The sequence below is a fragment of the Scaptodrosophila lebanonensis genome, unplaced genomic scaffold (assembly GCF_003285725.1).
Source record: "Scaptodrosophila lebanonensis strain 11010-0011.00,11010-0021.00 unplaced genomic scaffold, SlebRS2 tig00000061-arrow-pilon, whole genome shotgun sequence".
In the NCBI taxonomy this organism is placed as follows: Eukaryota; Metazoa; Arthropoda; class Insecta; order Diptera; family Drosophilidae; genus Scaptodrosophila; species Scaptodrosophila lebanonensis.
Window position 1 is genome coordinate 1,134,821 of NW_022060554.1, and position 16,512 is coordinate 1,151,332.

Here is a 16,512-nt window from a genome sequence, read left to right on the forward strand (position 1 = left end):
TTAACTCCTGGATTAAACTTAGGACCCTAATTTTTATACACAGAACCATTACTCGAAAAGAGCCGAATTATTTGTATGACAAAATTTCATTTACCTCTTCAAGAAGAACAAATAATATAGTCTGCATAAGATATAGATTATCTTGTTCCGAAAAACACTTTTTTATATTTGCTGTTCGTCTGTGGAACGAGTTACCGCATGGCTTAAAAACAATCAGCAATGAAACGCATTTTAGAAATAGAATTCACGCGCACTATCAAGAAAATACCTAAATGAAATAAAGTAAGAGCACAATATTAATACATTTACACTTAGTAGGCAACATTTTTGGTCAGATTATAAAATAATAATAATATTAATAATACGAACCAAATACACTTTAAATTTATGTATAATTAAAATGTATCTAATATAAATAGGTTAAGTACTTGAATTTTAATAATATCTAAGGAAATTTAATTAATGTGACTAGTGCATTAATTTATAAGAATCATTCTTGTAGCACTAGGAATAAATAAATAAATAAATAAATAAATAAATAAATAAATAAATAACAACGCGCTAACAGCAAGAGACCAACTGAGATGCACACAGATTACGTACACACGCACTCAATACAGTATGCACGCAAGCAAAGTAGCAGTCCAAGCGACCGCACAAACAACAACGAAATCTGCAAGCAGTCTCAGCTGTACTCAGAAAATAGGCGTCGATTACCGCAAGCACGCTTGTAGGCAACGCTAATCCGAACGGGTAGCGGGGGGAAGTTCGTTGGCCCAGCGACAAGTGTAGCCGAAAAAAGGCGCGCACAAAGGAGAGAGCGACAAAATTCTTTTGCTACGCTAGCGGCGCAAGCAACAACAAAGCTATGGTTGTATGTGTGCAGCTGATGCAACAAATCTTCACCAAAAACCAACACAATAGAAACAAATAACTTTAAAATATTTGTTTATGTTAAAAATCAGCTTAGTAGCCCTTTTTTAATTGTTGTGGTTTGTTTTGCCTCGAGGTTTTGTTAGTAGTTATGTTTATGAGGGTGTATAATTTTGTTAATTTATGCAAGGTGTGGTGTATGTGTGTATATGTATGTATATAATATAATTTGTGTATGTAATGTTGTTGCACAAAATAAATCAAGTGCCAAAAATTGAGTCGGCAGCACACACGTACTATATGTACACACGTATGTATGTATGTAAATAGATTTTTCTCCACTTTGCACTTGCACGAATTGCAGCAATTAAACTTGTTAATGCTTTATGCTCAATTGTTGTCACAGAATACCTGCAAGCTCTCAAAAGAGTCCACCGAAACTTCCCTGGATTCCGAGCGACGATCACCCATTAGCCAAGCGAAACGATGCACAAGTAGGGCAGACAGCAGCTCCACAGTCCAAACGAATGTATGTAGTTGATGATATCCAGAAAGGCACCAAGCTCCAACTCCAAATCAAACGAAGTAATCACACGACCGCGCACAAAAACCAAGCCACAAAGACCGCAAACAAACAAGGAAATAATCTTCTGAAAACCGATGTCCCTGCTCGGGCGCCAATGAAAAATCGCTAGCTTTTTAGCGAAACGACAAGATTTAACTATTTATTAAATGAGACGCGGTGTTCTTTAATTATTAAAATGGCTTTTAATGGCTTGGTAATTGTGCAATAACGATGTTGAACGTGCGAGAAGTATTTAACCAGTCATTTTGCCTGCTGCCGCTACAAGTCAGCGGGCCGGCATAAAAAAGGTAATGCACAAAGAGAGCGCAGTAAAGGGCGCGATAGAGAGCGCAACAGAGAGACTTAAAAACTATACATGGTGCTCCAACACCAACTTTTATGAAAATAACGTAGTCGTCTGCATTGGCGCAGAAATTAAATTGCTTTTGGGCGTCTATAGTTTTGTTTAATTTGTTAAAAGCTATTAGAAAAAGGATGACTGAAAGAGGAGATCCTTGGGGAATACCATTAAATAGTGGACGAATTTTAGAACTATGATTATTTAGGGTCACTAATATTTTACGGTTGGTCATAAAGCTAAGATATATTGTATGATTTTCGGGCTCATTTTCCATTGTACAAGCTCGTCTACGATTGTGTGTAGTCCGATCAAAGGCCTTTGAGAAATCTAGTGATATGAGAGAAATGTGGTTCTTTGCGCTGAGGGCGGAAGTTATCCAATAGTCTAGGGAGACTAGAGAATTGGATATTGAACTACCCTTTCTAAATCCTGATTGCCGGCTATCGATTGATTTGTAGCGGGATACAAACCACCATAGCCGGTTGGCAATAATTTTGTCCAGGTGTTTGGAGATGCAAGAATTTAGTGAAATAGGACGGTAGGATGCTTGCAATTTATACAGCATTTGAGATTGCGGCATGGTTCATCCTGATCGGCATGGGCAGCATTGCTGCAGTTGAGACGGAGCTTAGTGATTTTGCAATTAAGTGTGGAGTGGCCGTAGCGACCGCAATTTTTACACCTCAGACATTGGGGTATATAAGGCCGGATTTGCACTTTTTGATAGCCAACATTTAGGTTTGAAGGGAGACCAAGTAAACCAAAAGTAAGAATGATTAGACCGGTTTCAATTAGGGTGTATTATCTTTTTTAAAGATTTTTTTGCACTCGATGACATTTTACTATTTAAGTTCATTTAATATGTCCGCTTCTGGAATGTTGCACAAGTCGTTGCAGTATATTATGCCTTTGAAAGAGTGTAAAGACTGGTTCTCCGTCACATTCACATTAATATTGTTGTTGAGTTAATTGGTAGAGCTTAGCTGCTTGCATAAGTGTTTTTGTTTTTACCAATATTGTTCCGTTGCGTAGTTTTTTACACTCTTGGACTTCACTTTTTTTATTAGAAAGGGCGGCAGATCAGAAAGAGAATTGTTGTTGTGTATTCTATTAATTACTAGAAATTTGGGACCGGCTGATTGAGTAGTTAGCAGTTTTGTTTTATCAACTTTAAATGCTAGTTGGTTTGCAGGGTCAACGGCCGGGCGACTGCGATCGGGTGGATCTGTCTAAATAAAATATTACAGTCCCTCCCACCAAAAAGGAAAAAATGCAAACAAAATTTTAATTTAATTTTAATTAATTTTAAAAAATTATATTAAATACAAATTATTCAATACATATGTACAGAAGTGGAGACATGTTCATGTACAGTTTCAACAGCATACATTTACATCAGAATCGTGTCTCTGCGTGTTTATATGCGTGTATGTATGTAGCACAAAGTTGAACCAAAGCAGCAACAATAACTACAGCTGCGGGCAGAGCTAAAAGCAGATAATAAAATATGGCATTCTTCCCCCTACTCATCAGTAATTACTTACTACTCTGGCAGCAATCGACTCTATTCAAAACACAAACAATAACAGCTTCTTACTCCAACAAAATCAGATCGCTAATTACACACTTAGCCCCTAAAAGAAAGTGAACGCAGTGAAATTCTGCGTCACAAATATTAATATTACTTCCTTATTTTTGGATACTATAATTTAACTTAATATTACCCTACTTATTACGTACTATTGTTTTGTTATTGCACATGAATAATATTCATTTGTTACTATCTTAACTCAATAGGCAACACCACGGATAAGAGTAAAGCAAGCTGGCATCGCCGCCTACGCTCACGTAGGGATTTGATAAGAAAAAAAAACACACACACGAGGTTAGAAGAACTAGAAAATAGAGAAGAAAAACTCGCTCTCTCTTTTTCGGCGACCACCCAAGTAGATGGACGTGTGTGTTTTCGACGAGTGCGAAGTAGCGAAGCATAATATAAGTTAACCTAGTAAAAATAAAATCCGAGGAAGTCTAAACAATCAATGTGGAAATTGTGTACAGCATATGGACAGCAAAATACAGATTAGGAATACAAGACATTTTGATGCGTGTTGATATTTCTGAGCATATGCGATTATATTTGCTGGGCCACTAAACGGCGAATATATCGCTAATGTGTTATAAGCCTCGAGATCGGCAGATCAGACTGCCGACGTTCTGCAGTTGCAGGGCCAACCGCTGTTGTGAAACGGCGGCAGACTGATGCGTGGAATTTGCGTTTATCGGGCATTAACCGGTAAGTGCGAATTCTACGTGTCATTGCCTACCGGTACCCTACAGTAGAATTCGAGCCCTTTTGTCGCAAGGTCCCGCAATTTACAAGATTCTTGTAAAGAGCCCTAGACAGCTGAGCCATTACCGCAGCCGGAAAAATAATTTCTTTATACAGCAAATAAAATGCCTCTTATTTTTACGCCAAACATAAAATCAACAGACATAAAGAGATACCTACCTAAAAGCAGAATTCATGGCAATATAAAAACAAACCCTTACACAGTGTAGTCAATGGTACCGTAAGATAAATTCGTATAGCTCAAATATTGGCAAGTACCTCGGCCCCTGCCACCAAAAGTTCAGCAGACTGAACCAATCCAAAATAATCCAACTACGGCTATGCCACATTAATCTGACTCATCAACATTACCTTAACCGTAACCAACCACCATCCTGCCCCTCTCATCCCCACAAACAGTCTATAGCAACAGTCTTCAGCAACACAAACCCCCTAAGCCTCTTTAGCAACCTCGGCCCAGATAACATACAATAAATCTAAGAACCCCTGCAAATGTATTGCTAAACAATGCACATTGGGCGGAATCGTTTGGCAAAAACCCAAAAAACAAGAGAGAACGCTACAGTCGAGCAAGCCCGACAGTGTAATACCCTGTACCCAGGTAAACTTCCGTCACTTAGTTATATGCGCCCATAGCAGCAGCAAAAAAAGAGGAAGAAGAAGAGCGAACTTGTTGCTGCAGTTTGTGGGGGTTGTACTGGCGATAATTTGTTTTGCTAATAACTTTTCTTAGAATTGACCGAATTGAATAAAACAACAGTAGAAATTTATTTATAAATTATGTGTGCAAAGTTTGGTTTATAGCCTGTACCCAAAGGGTGAAAGGCTATACTAGTTTTGTGCGCATGTATGTAACACACAGAAGGAGGCGTGGCAGACCCCACAAAGTATATATATTCTTGATCAGGATGAGAAGACGAGTCGATATAGCCATGTCTGTCTGTCTGTCTGTATGAGCGCAAGGATCTCAGTAAGTACAAGAGCTAGGATAACCAAAATTGGTATCAAGGTTCCTATAAGCCCTAGGCAGATCGAGTTTGTTTATTTTTTCTGATACACCCCCCCCCCCCCCCACCCCCCACTCCACCGCAATTCGTATTATTTCTTATAACTTCCGTAATTCTCGGAATTTTGAAATCAATTTTGGTAGGTACATCCAGTTAGTACTAATGTGTCCGTGTTCATCATGATAGGTCAATTCTGAAGAAAGTTATAGCCATAAGTAAAGTCGCTGCTCATGCGCTGCCTGCAGCTCTGTCGGCAGCGCTGCCCGCAGCTGTTGTTGTTGTTACTGCTTTGGTTCAACTTTGTGCTGCATGGGTACGTGATGTAAATGTATGCTGTTAAAACTGAACATAAACATGTATTCTAATTTAATTTAATTAATTAATTCATTCATTCATTTTATTTAATAATTTAATTTTTTTAAATTTTTTTTTTTTTAATTTTTTTTTTTTTGTGGAGAGTACAGGCTATCTTACTGTCGGGCTTGCTCGACTGTAGCGTTCTATCTTGTTTTTACTTGTTTCTAGTAAATAATTGTTCCTCCTTATCGAAAATATTTTATTTACATTTTATTATGAAGCCCTCATTTTATGCCAGCCCGTTAAAGTCAGGTGTTTGTGACAGGCGCTGTTTGCACTCAGTCTGATTCCAAAATTTGTAAATATTTGACAATCTCGCATTTCTAAACGGTGTTACAATTATAAATATTTTAAAATGGAATACATACATCAAGGTATGTAGAAAAGAGTTGTACTTATATGTGTTTAAATGCTTTTGTGTTTTTGTTTCGTTTTGTCGTATCTAACCTCAATATAGTTGTGTTTCGTGTATTTATGTGATAGTATGCGTTATTATATATTCAATTATTTAAGTAGATTTTAAAACATAAGTGGATTTTTGCGGTTTTTCGAAATATTTCAATGGATGGGGGCAAGGTTGCTATTCGTTGTGCCGATTTGCTGGAAGTTTTGTTTGAAAAGCGTATCTACTTTTGACTGGGTTTGCGCCGAAAAACTTCAAAATTCTGTTTCAGAAAATTCTTTGATGGACATTAAAATGCTAAATGCTAAAATGCTGCTAAATAAAGCCAAAGAAATGGTCGGCTTGAATAACAAAATATTAGCTGCCTTGCACAAGATATAACATTTTATTCAATAAGGCATAATGGCAATAAAAATGGACGGGCACCTCTATCTTATGACGAAGGAAGTTCACAGTTCTACAGAAAATTCAAATCATCTCCTTATGCAGCTGCTAAGAAAACAAATGATAAAGAAATTTCACATATTCTGAAAGCAACATTAAATCATCCTGAACATTAACGGAACTGCTTGAAAGAGCCACTACCATTATCACCTGAAGAGGCCTTATCATTTATTATAGAAAATTCGTTTTCAAGCAGCAATATAATAAGATACGCTTAACGAATATTGAAAAGAATTCTAATAATTATCCGAGATACGAAAAGGTGAGGGAGGCTAAGGAAAACAACAAGCAATAATTCCACTCCAAATGGTGGATCCATATGGATGAATTATTTGGATAAATCGGTTCCCACAATCCATTAAATATTGCAGGCCGCTAAAAATAGAGTTGACTTATGAAAGTCGACATCACACAAAGGCACTTTAAGATGTTTAAATAAAACTCCTACTTGTAAAGCCATTTATTTATGAGGCAGACCAAAGGAATGCAAAAGTAATCTTCGACTTACACATGACGCTCATCCATGGAAATATAATAATGTCCAATTTGCGACGCCAGCCAAAAGGACTTTTTAAAAGAAACGGACGTCAACAGTTCAAGCCAAAACCGAATACTATTCGGTACGGAATTAGCCCCCTCCACGCGTGGATTAGCTTTTTATAGCCTGTACCCAAAGGGTACTCCGTATCCAGGAAAGGACAAGTTTGTGTTTTTTTCTGATGCACCCCCCACTCCCCCGCAATTCGTGTTTTTCCCATAATTCCCGTAACTCCCATATTTCTTGGAATTTTCTACAAATACATCCATATAGTGATTATGTGTCTGTCTGCCAAGTTTCATCCTGATAGGTTAATTACGAAGAAAGTTATAGCCATAAACATAATCTCTGCCCAAGGTCTGCAGGCAGGGGTTGCTGCTTTGACTTATTTTATTACTGCATACAAGCACGCATAGACGCGATCCTGATGTAAATCTATGCTGTTGAAATTGTACAGGGTGCGCCATCTTTTATGTCGGTATGTAAATATTGAATATCTTTGAAAATAAACAACCGATTTTCAAGTATGAGCTATTTTTATTTAATTTGGTTCTGTACAATTTCTTGAAGATGTCGCACCCTGTACATATGCATGTGTTAAATATTTTATTACTTATTTATTTTATGTTAACAAATTAAATCTAGTATCTAATACTAAACTTAATATTAGATTAACGAGTACTAGCTACTCGGGCCTTCAACTCACTTAAATATTTTATATTAAATTAAATTAATTAATTACATTTTTTATTTATTTATTTTTTATTTTTTATACTCTGTACATAAAATTTACAAGAGTATATTAGGTTTGCGGGAGCTGAAAATCTAACAGGCAGAAGGAGGCGTGGCAGACCCCACAAAGTATATATATTCTTGATCAGCATGACGAGACGAGTCGATCTAGCCCTGCCTGTCTGTCTATTTGTCTGTCCGTATGAACACCTGGATCTCAGAGACTATAAGAGCTAGAGACACCAAATTTTGCACAAAGATGCCTTATGTGTGTATTCTATACGAGTTTGTTTTATTTTTTTTGATTTTCCCCCACTTCCCCCCTATGGGGATGCTTACACAGACACGAATATACGAGCATATACATACATACACTCACATAGACGCAATTGCTATGTAAATTATACACCCTTTACGTGAGTTCGAATACCTAAAGAGGTAAAATCGATCAACATTTTTTTTTTAGTTCTCTTATTTTTTTTTATTTTCTATAATTATTTTAAACATATGTACAGAGTATTTCAAAGTCGGGTCACCCTACTTTAGCTTTTTTACTTGTTTTATTTTTATTTATTTTTTATTTTATTTATTTTTTTTTTGTGGGGGTATTTAAAAGTTGAGCCCGCTCGACTTTAGCATTATTTTCTTGTTGGAGTTCGTTCTGAATATTTCATATCGCGTCGGGCTAAAGAAATTGCGAATCAGTACGGATTCTGACAAAGACCCAATGCTGATTCGTAAAAATGACATTGAAAGAAAACTTTGGTCTGAAATGGGGCTATATATAAACAAACCAAGCCAGAATGGATCTGGAAATTCCAACGATAGAAATACGGCACGAAGGGCATTTTCAAATATTCCATTATTTGCCTCTATATTGGAAATCGATGAAGAGCTATTAAACAAACTATATTTAATTTTAATAGTTATACAAGTATCATGCGAGTATGAAATTTGTTCGATTAAATTAAAAAAATGTGTAGTGACGCTTACCCTAGTCACAAAATACCCGTGGTACTCAATGACCGCTACCATAAAATTCCATATCCATAAAATTTTAGTTCACAATGCACAGATTATTGAGCCATCTTTACTACCTGTTGGTTGCTTAGGCGAAAACGCTTCTGTGACTCCCAACAAATACTATAAGCGTGAGAGGATATTATATGCCAGGAAAAATAGCCGACTCAACAACTTAACAGACGTATTCCACCGTGCTTTGGATACTTCTGATCATTATTTATCAAGCATCGCTTTAGCAAAAACTTCAAAAGCACATAAACTGCCAAAAGAAGTTATTGCACTTTTAAAGTTGCCAACATTTGAAGTTGCAGACTGGATATATGGAGATGAAGACGAGTTTGAAAGTAAAGAACAATTTGATGTTGATCTAGAAGCAGAAAATATATTTTAATCAAAATTAATGTTATATACGTACGCCTTGCAAGTTTGTTTTATTTTTTTCCCTAAGTTTCTAGATTCTAGCTTTAAAATTCGAGTTTTTGACAAATAAAAGCCGATTCCGCCCAATGTGCAATGTATAATAAATGTATAAATTAGTTAATCAATTACATATAACTAGGCTAACATATAGCAAATGTAAATAGACCACCACCAGCAATACCAATGCCTAAGTTAGTTTAGTTTTGTAAACTTCTCTATCTTTTATAATAATAATCATTTATTAACATATTTTTATTCCTCAATTTTTTCTCCACCGTCTGCAGGCCTGTTTTTTTCGCCGCTGTTTTTACTCATTTAGATTTCATTAATTGTAAAATTTGTAGAGCTAAAAATTTGTATAGAAAATTTTATTTTTTATTTCACACTTACGATGTCGCACAGGACAAACTTATTAATTGTCCCACGATCGCAATTCTTTTTATTTTTTTGCAGTTTTTTTAAAGTTAATTGTATTGATAATTGCTATTTGTGATATATTTGATGAGCTTTCTGCTTTTATTCTGGACGCACTGGTATCAAATGATGTTTTTTGATGTCGCATGGGACATGCCATATGCCTGCCAAGCACGAACGAGCGTTCGGCTTATGCCTGGTTGCACGAACGAGCCCTCGGCATCTGCTTGCCTGCACTCAACTGCACACGGCCTCTGCCTCCCTGCACACTGCCATGGTATAATCGATCAAAATATTTTCTTGTGATATTACAATTACGTTACTTTTGTTTGTCAATTTTTATACCCTGTACCCAAAGGATAAAACTGTATACTAATTTTGTGCGAATGTATGTACACACAGAAGGAAGCGTGGCAGACCACACAAAGAATATGTTTATTCTCACACGTGCGGTAGTGCGAATCGGCAGGACGATCGTGATCCTGACGAGTTTAATTTAAAGGACGCTTCTTGTCCTTCTGTTGAGCAAGGAGGGATCCCAGTGGTCCGGTTTGATATTTGGGTGGACACTCGTGGTCCGTTTAATTAAAGGCACTTGTGGCCCTGCTACTTCAGTGGACCCTCGTGGTCTAGTAGGTGCGAGTAGCACCGGGTGTCCTGGTTGCACTTGAGAGAAACTACGCAGAACGTTTGCAGTGACCAAGGATACCGGATGGCAATCCTTGGGAGCATGTAGTTCAACGTGGTAGTCGGCCTGATAAAGATCAGCGGTTCCCGTATTGGCCCAAGTAACAGACCGTACGTTGATAATTTGCATACTGATTTTATTCTTACAAATCATAGCTTATATAGCCATGTTTAAAACTACCTTATGACTATATACATTTACCATTTCTATGTGTTGGCGTTTTCACAATAATGATGCACAAGCATATATTATGAGCTTAAGTATGCTGGTGATAGATCAATTTGGCTCATAAACTTATATGTGCAGTGCACGGAACTATGACCTGTATCTAATTGTTGGTCTTATGCTGGGGTAGCAGAATAATATGCGTTTTATTCTTGCCAAGTTACTTATCCGTATGCCAAGTTGCATTACGATTGGCTAATTATGAAGACAGTTATAGCCATTTATATACTCTCTGGCGAAGCTCTGCCCCCAGCTGTTGTCTTGTCTTCGCTTTTGTATGTATGGATTGAAAATTTTTTATTTAATTTTATGAATTAATTAAATTTTTTTTTAATAATTATATTTTTTGTGGAGAGTACAAGGTCGGGCTTGCTCGACTGTAGCGTTCTCTCTTGTTTTAAACTTTTATAACGACTTTACACATATGTACGGTGTATTTCAAAGTTGAGGCATCGGACAATAGGGTCCCCATTTGTATTAAATAAAGGAACTTTGCACATACACCATATCATATTAATCCGAAGTTTGGCTTTTTAATGTAGTAATACTTCTCTGGTTTTAGCCAGGCTTCGGAAAATAATTAGTTACATTGTAAACATGGATAACGAGCAACCACATCAAGAACTTGTAAAGTGCGTTTTAGTCGGAGATACAGCCGTAGGTAAGACACGTTTGATTTGTGCACGTGCCTGCAACAAGCACGTTTCCCTTTCGCAACTATTGTCAACACATGTTCCGACTGTATGGGCAATAGATCAATATCGCATATATAAAGATGTAAGTAAAATGATGAGAAATATCCAGATGTTTTCTTAAATACAGTTTGTTACAGGTTCTTGAACGGTCATGGGAGGTGGTCGATGGGGTTAATGTATCTTTGCGCCTATGGGATACATTCGGTGACCACGAAAAGGATCGCCGTTTTGCTTATGGAAGGTAAAATTTCCGACTTTAGGAAGAGCGAATTAACTTATATTTTTAACGAATTTCTCAGATCGGATGTAGTGCTGTTATGTTTCTCCATTGCAAGTCGAGTTTCATTACGAAATTGTAAGACCATGTGGTATTCTGAGATAAGACGTTTTTGCCCAGATGTTCCTGTTATACTAGTTGGGTGCAAGAACGACCTACGTTACATGTACCGCGATGAGAATTACTTATCTTTCTTTGGAGAGAAAGGCACTTTTGTTCGGTATGTAAAAATGTTACTACTCCTTTTTACTTATAAACAATATTATATATTTTAGAGCTGCCCTAAAAAGTGATCTCGTGATGCCCGACGAAGCACGTGCTGTTGCAAAGGATCTTGGCGTTGCTTACTACGAAACTAGTGTATTCACGTATTTTGGTGTCAACGAGCTGTTTGAAAATGCCATACGGTCGGCATTAATTGCTCGACGGCAGCAACGCTTCTGGATGACCAATCTTAAAAAAGTCCAAAAACCATTGCTTCAGGCACCATTCCGACCGCCTAAACCACCACCGCCTGAAGTCAAAGTCGTAGTTGGCAGTTACCACCAAGACATCTACAACATGTTTCTCTCACAGTCGTACACCGACCTCATTCTTGTAGTGGGAATAACAAAATTTGCCGTACACAGGTTTATGCTCGCTACAGCGTCAGGTATTTTTCAGCGTCTTTTGAGCATGGACTTTAGTGATTTGGGAGGTCGCAGCAGCAGCGAATCGAGCATGGTGAGTTCTACATTTGGAGATTCTACTGTAGCCGATTTTAATGATGACACGGAATATCTTATTCGTAATGAGTCACGTACCCAGCGGTAAATACATCCATTGTCTACGATTCGTATATTTTATTTATGTCCCGGTCTTGCAGTGTGTGGAACCACCTGAAGCGGCGGTCCAGTTACCAATCGATACCATTAATAGAATCCAAAAGCTCTAGTGATCAATACAAAGAATTGCATCATCAACTTTTACAAAGTATACGCTTAGTGCAAGTGGAAGGCCAACGCGGTGCTAGTACTCTTCAGACTATTGTAACCCTGAAGCTCGTTTCTTCTCAAGGATTGTACCAATGCCTCAGATTTATATATACAGGAACAATTGATAAGGAATGCGGCAATATGCAAGTATGTTAAAGTTATAAACTAGGACTTATTACCCTTGCAAAGTGTTAGTTCCATTTATTTTGATACTTGTAACTTTTTGGCAAACATAGCCATTGGTATTTACATGATCAGCGCAATGATTTGGGAAATAACTTGCAGTGAGTCTTTTATTCTGAATGTATCCTAACCAAATTTAGCATGAGGTAGTTTAATAAAAGTTAGATGACTTTTCAAGTTCCGCGAGCAACGTACATTTGAATATCAATTTTTTTGTTGTTGTTGTGTTGGTACACATGTCCCGAATATATGTTCAAAGTTTGAAGTACATAAAACACTAGGTTGGCTCACTTGGGTACTTCCATTGGGAGGATGGGGCTCTGGCTTCGACGTTTAACCATATCTGCATGATTCGTCACCAGGTTTGACCCTTTAGAGTAAATCAGGATCATAGCTGACATCATTTAAGAGCTCCAGAGCGATGCTCATGCGAGGGTTCTTCTGTTCGCTGACACACGTCTCACGCCCAAAGCATAAAAAAAAAAAAAATCACGACACAAGTCGAAGGATATGCCAACATCTTCAGCAACTTCTCTTATGGTAATTCGATGATTTTCAAAAACAATTTTCTTCGCAGCTTCGACGATATCTTCTGTTGTTGATATGTTGGGGTGTCCAGAGGGAGGTTCTTCATCGGCGTCTTCTCAGCCATCTTGGAAGAGTTTGTACCACTTGTACACATTTTTATACCCTGTACCCGTAGGGTAAAAAGGGTATATTAGGTTTGTGCAAAGTATGTAACATGCAGAAGGAAGCATCTGCGACCCCATAAATATATATATATTCTGAATCAGCATGACGAGAGAAATCGATCTAGACATGTCCGTCCGTCTGTCCGTCTGGATGAACGCAAGGATCTCAGAAACTATAAAAGCTAGAATAACCAAAGTTGGCATCCAGGTTCTCCTAGGTCCGAGTAAGGACGAGTTTATTTTTTTTTTTTTAATTTTCCCCCCCGTCCCCCGCTACAGAATTTCGTCAATAGCGTCCACATTTCAAATGCTACCTAAACCAAACTGCACACATAATTTATATATAATTGTCTATTGTTGTTTAATATTTTATTCAATTCGGTCAATTCTAAGAAAAGTTATTAGCAAAACAAATTCTCGCCAGTACAACCCCTCCAAACTGCAGCAACAAGTTCGCTCTTCTTCTTCCTCTTTTTGCTGCTGCTATGGGCGCATATAACTCAGTGACGGAAGTATACCTGGGTACAGGGTATTACACTGTCGGGCTTGCTCGACTGTAGCGTTCTCTCTTGTTTATACTCTGTACATGAAATGTACAAGGAATTACATAGGAATTCTGTGTATGTGAGCATGCATGCACAATTTTGAACCAAAGCAGCAACAACAACAACAGCTGCGGACAGCGCTTGGCCAAATACTATATATATATGGCTATAGCTTCATGATAAATCGGCCTATCGTAATGAAACTTGGTATACGGACACATAATCACTGGAGGTATTTGCATAATTTGAGTTCGAAAGTTCAAGAATTACGGGAGTTAGAGATTATTATGAATTGCGATGGTGAGAGGTTGTGGATAATGCATCTTGGACTTCCAATTTGGTGTACCTAGGGTTACCTAGGCGTTACTGAAAAATCCCATTACCGGGGAAGTGAGGGGGAACATTAAAAAAATAAGACAAACTCGAATAGTGTACACACATAAGGAATCTTTGTGCAAAATTTGGTGTCTCTAGCTCTTATAGTCTCAGAGTCTCCAGGTGTTCATACGGACGGACGGATGGACAGACGGACAGACAGACAGACAGACAGGGCTAGATCGACTCATCTTGTCATGCTGAGCAAGAATATATATACTTTGTGGGGTCTTCCACGCCTCTTTCTGCGTTTTACATTAGCTTTTTTACTTGTTTAAGATAGACTTTGTGCAAAAAACTGGAATAAATATTAGAGTATTTCCCAACTTTAAATTTTATTTTGGTCGTGTTGTTTTTGTTTCTATCGCATTTTCATGTTCGTATCTTTTCGTGCTTTAATGAGTCAACACGAATACGCACTAAATTGGAATATGAAACACGGCACTCGTGTCCATGCAGTGCAGCGATGTGCCACGACCAATAAAGAGCACCGGTTTTGCCCATCTCTGTATGTGTCTGTGACTGTGTGACTGTGTAGGTGTGTTTATGTGATGTCCCTAACTGTTTGATATTTTGTGTTCTTTGTTATTTATTGTTGCTGCACATGGCAAGTGAAAAACATATATCTATATTTCGAAAATCTTCGAAGATATACGGATACCAAATTTGAAATCGATCGGACAACATTGATAACACAAACTTTTCATTTGAAAACAAGAGAGAGACACTCGAGCAAGCCCGACCGTGAAATACCCTATACCCAGGTAAACCTCCGACACTGAGATATATGCGCCTATAGCAGAGGCAAAACGAAGAAGAGCGAACTTGATGCTGCAGCTTGCGGGCGTAGTACCGGAGTGAAATTGTTTCACTAATAACTTTTCTTAGCATTAACCGATTTAGATGAAATTTGAAAAGTAGATTATGTATAAATGATGTTGCATGATACCCATGTACCCGGGTATAATATTAAAACTTCAATAATTCAAGTTCCAAGACCAATTTAAAATAGTATGCAGTTTTATTTTTATTCTTTTACTAGCAGGCATTGCCCGTCATAATCCGGCTCAATATAATGATTCCAATTGTATTTATTTTGTGTGTGCATAACCTACCCATATGTTTTCACCTTATAAGTAAGTTACCAGTAGGAAGGCATTTAAGGTATTTAAATGAACATTTTCTGTTCTTGACAAAAAATTGTTCAGTAGTCCGTTACATTTTTGTTCTTGCCAAACTATTTCGTTAAACGAACATGACCACTATAACTAATATTTTTTAAAGCTCGTTTTCCCCCCTTTGGAGCTAGAATTTTCCAAAAGCCTTCCTAAGTGTGCTCCTACACTATGATCGATACTATGAAAGGATACTTGAGTCAAAATTTCATCTTCTACCGTTTGGGCTGTGCGTTGATCACCAACATTTTAAGATAGACTATGTGCAAAAAAGGGGAATAATTATAAGGGTATATCCTAATTTTAAATTCACATTTGAGTCTTTTCGTGCCATATTGAGTCAATGCGGTCACGCACAAACTCGGAACATATTCCGAGTTTGTGCGTGACCGCATGTTTCATAAAACACGGCACTCGTGTCAATGCCGTGCAGCGATGAGCCACGATCAAAAAGCACTGGCAATTCTCATCTCAATTTGCTAGAGTAAAACTTTCGATAGTTGAAGCCACCGATACCATCAAAATATCTAAGTTTGAATGCAATAAGCAGAATATTTAAATAATAAAATCTAATTATTTATTGAGATCAATAAGAACAAATCATATACATACATACATACATACATCTGCCCGCAATGCGAAGCAGAATATACGTAGCTCCGTTATTAGGTTTCTGCTTTACTATCGCTTACGCAGTCGTTGCCTAGCGACGGTAACTGTAAACTTTTGGCGTTTTGCCTTTGCAATTAACATTATATGGTCACAACGAAAGAAGAAGAGCGAGCCAATGACTTGCAGTTGTTGTTGTTGTTTTGTATGTACATGCTACATACATATACAGGCATACATACATATGCATGTACATATGTATGTATGCATGGGCACACATAGACACGAACTGTTGCTTGTTGTATGTATGTGTGAGTGTGTGTATGGGATGTCCCCAACTATTTGATATTTGATATACATATGGCAAGTAAAAAACATATTGCTATATTTTAATCGTTGAAAATTTATGACACAAACTATTCATTTGAAAAAGTGAAAATATCGAAAATATCGATACTTGTGTTGATATATCGTAATACATGTCGAATACAAATACAACGAAAAAAAACGTTTGAGAGTTATTGATTATAATACTGTATTCGATTGTTCACTGTACACATATGTACATAAATACATACAAATGT

General features: G+C 37.4%; 1 protein-coding gene across 7 annotated transcripts in view; it reads left to right on the top strand.

Annotated features, from left to right (window-relative positions):
- LOC115624670 (rho-related BTB domain-containing protein 1) overlaps window positions 1–16,512 on the top strand; it is a 93,586-nt gene that overhangs the window by 38,714 nt on the left and 38,360 nt on the right. For 3 of the 7 annotated variants that reach the window (XR_003995482.1, XM_030519463.1, XM_030519464.1), the window contains exons 1-6: window positions 5,852–5,890; window positions 10,966–11,180; window positions 11,236–11,339; window positions 11,398–11,595; window positions 11,651–12,184; window positions 12,241–12,496. Coding sequence is in view for 6 of the 7 variants with exons in the window: in XM_030519463.1 (XP_030375323.1) it covers window positions 5,872–5,890; window positions 10,966–11,180; window positions 11,236–11,339; window positions 11,398–11,595; window positions 11,651–12,184; window positions 12,241–12,496 (1,326 nt within the window). In the remaining variant the exon portion in view is untranslated. Of the gene's footprint in view, window positions 1–5,851; window positions 5,891–10,965; window positions 11,181–11,235; window positions 11,340–11,397; window positions 11,596–11,650; window positions 12,185–12,240; window positions 12,497–16,512 lie in introns of those variants that run through there. The other 4 variants (XM_030519467.1, XM_030519465.1, XM_030519466.1 and 1 more) reach the window with 3 other exon arrangements.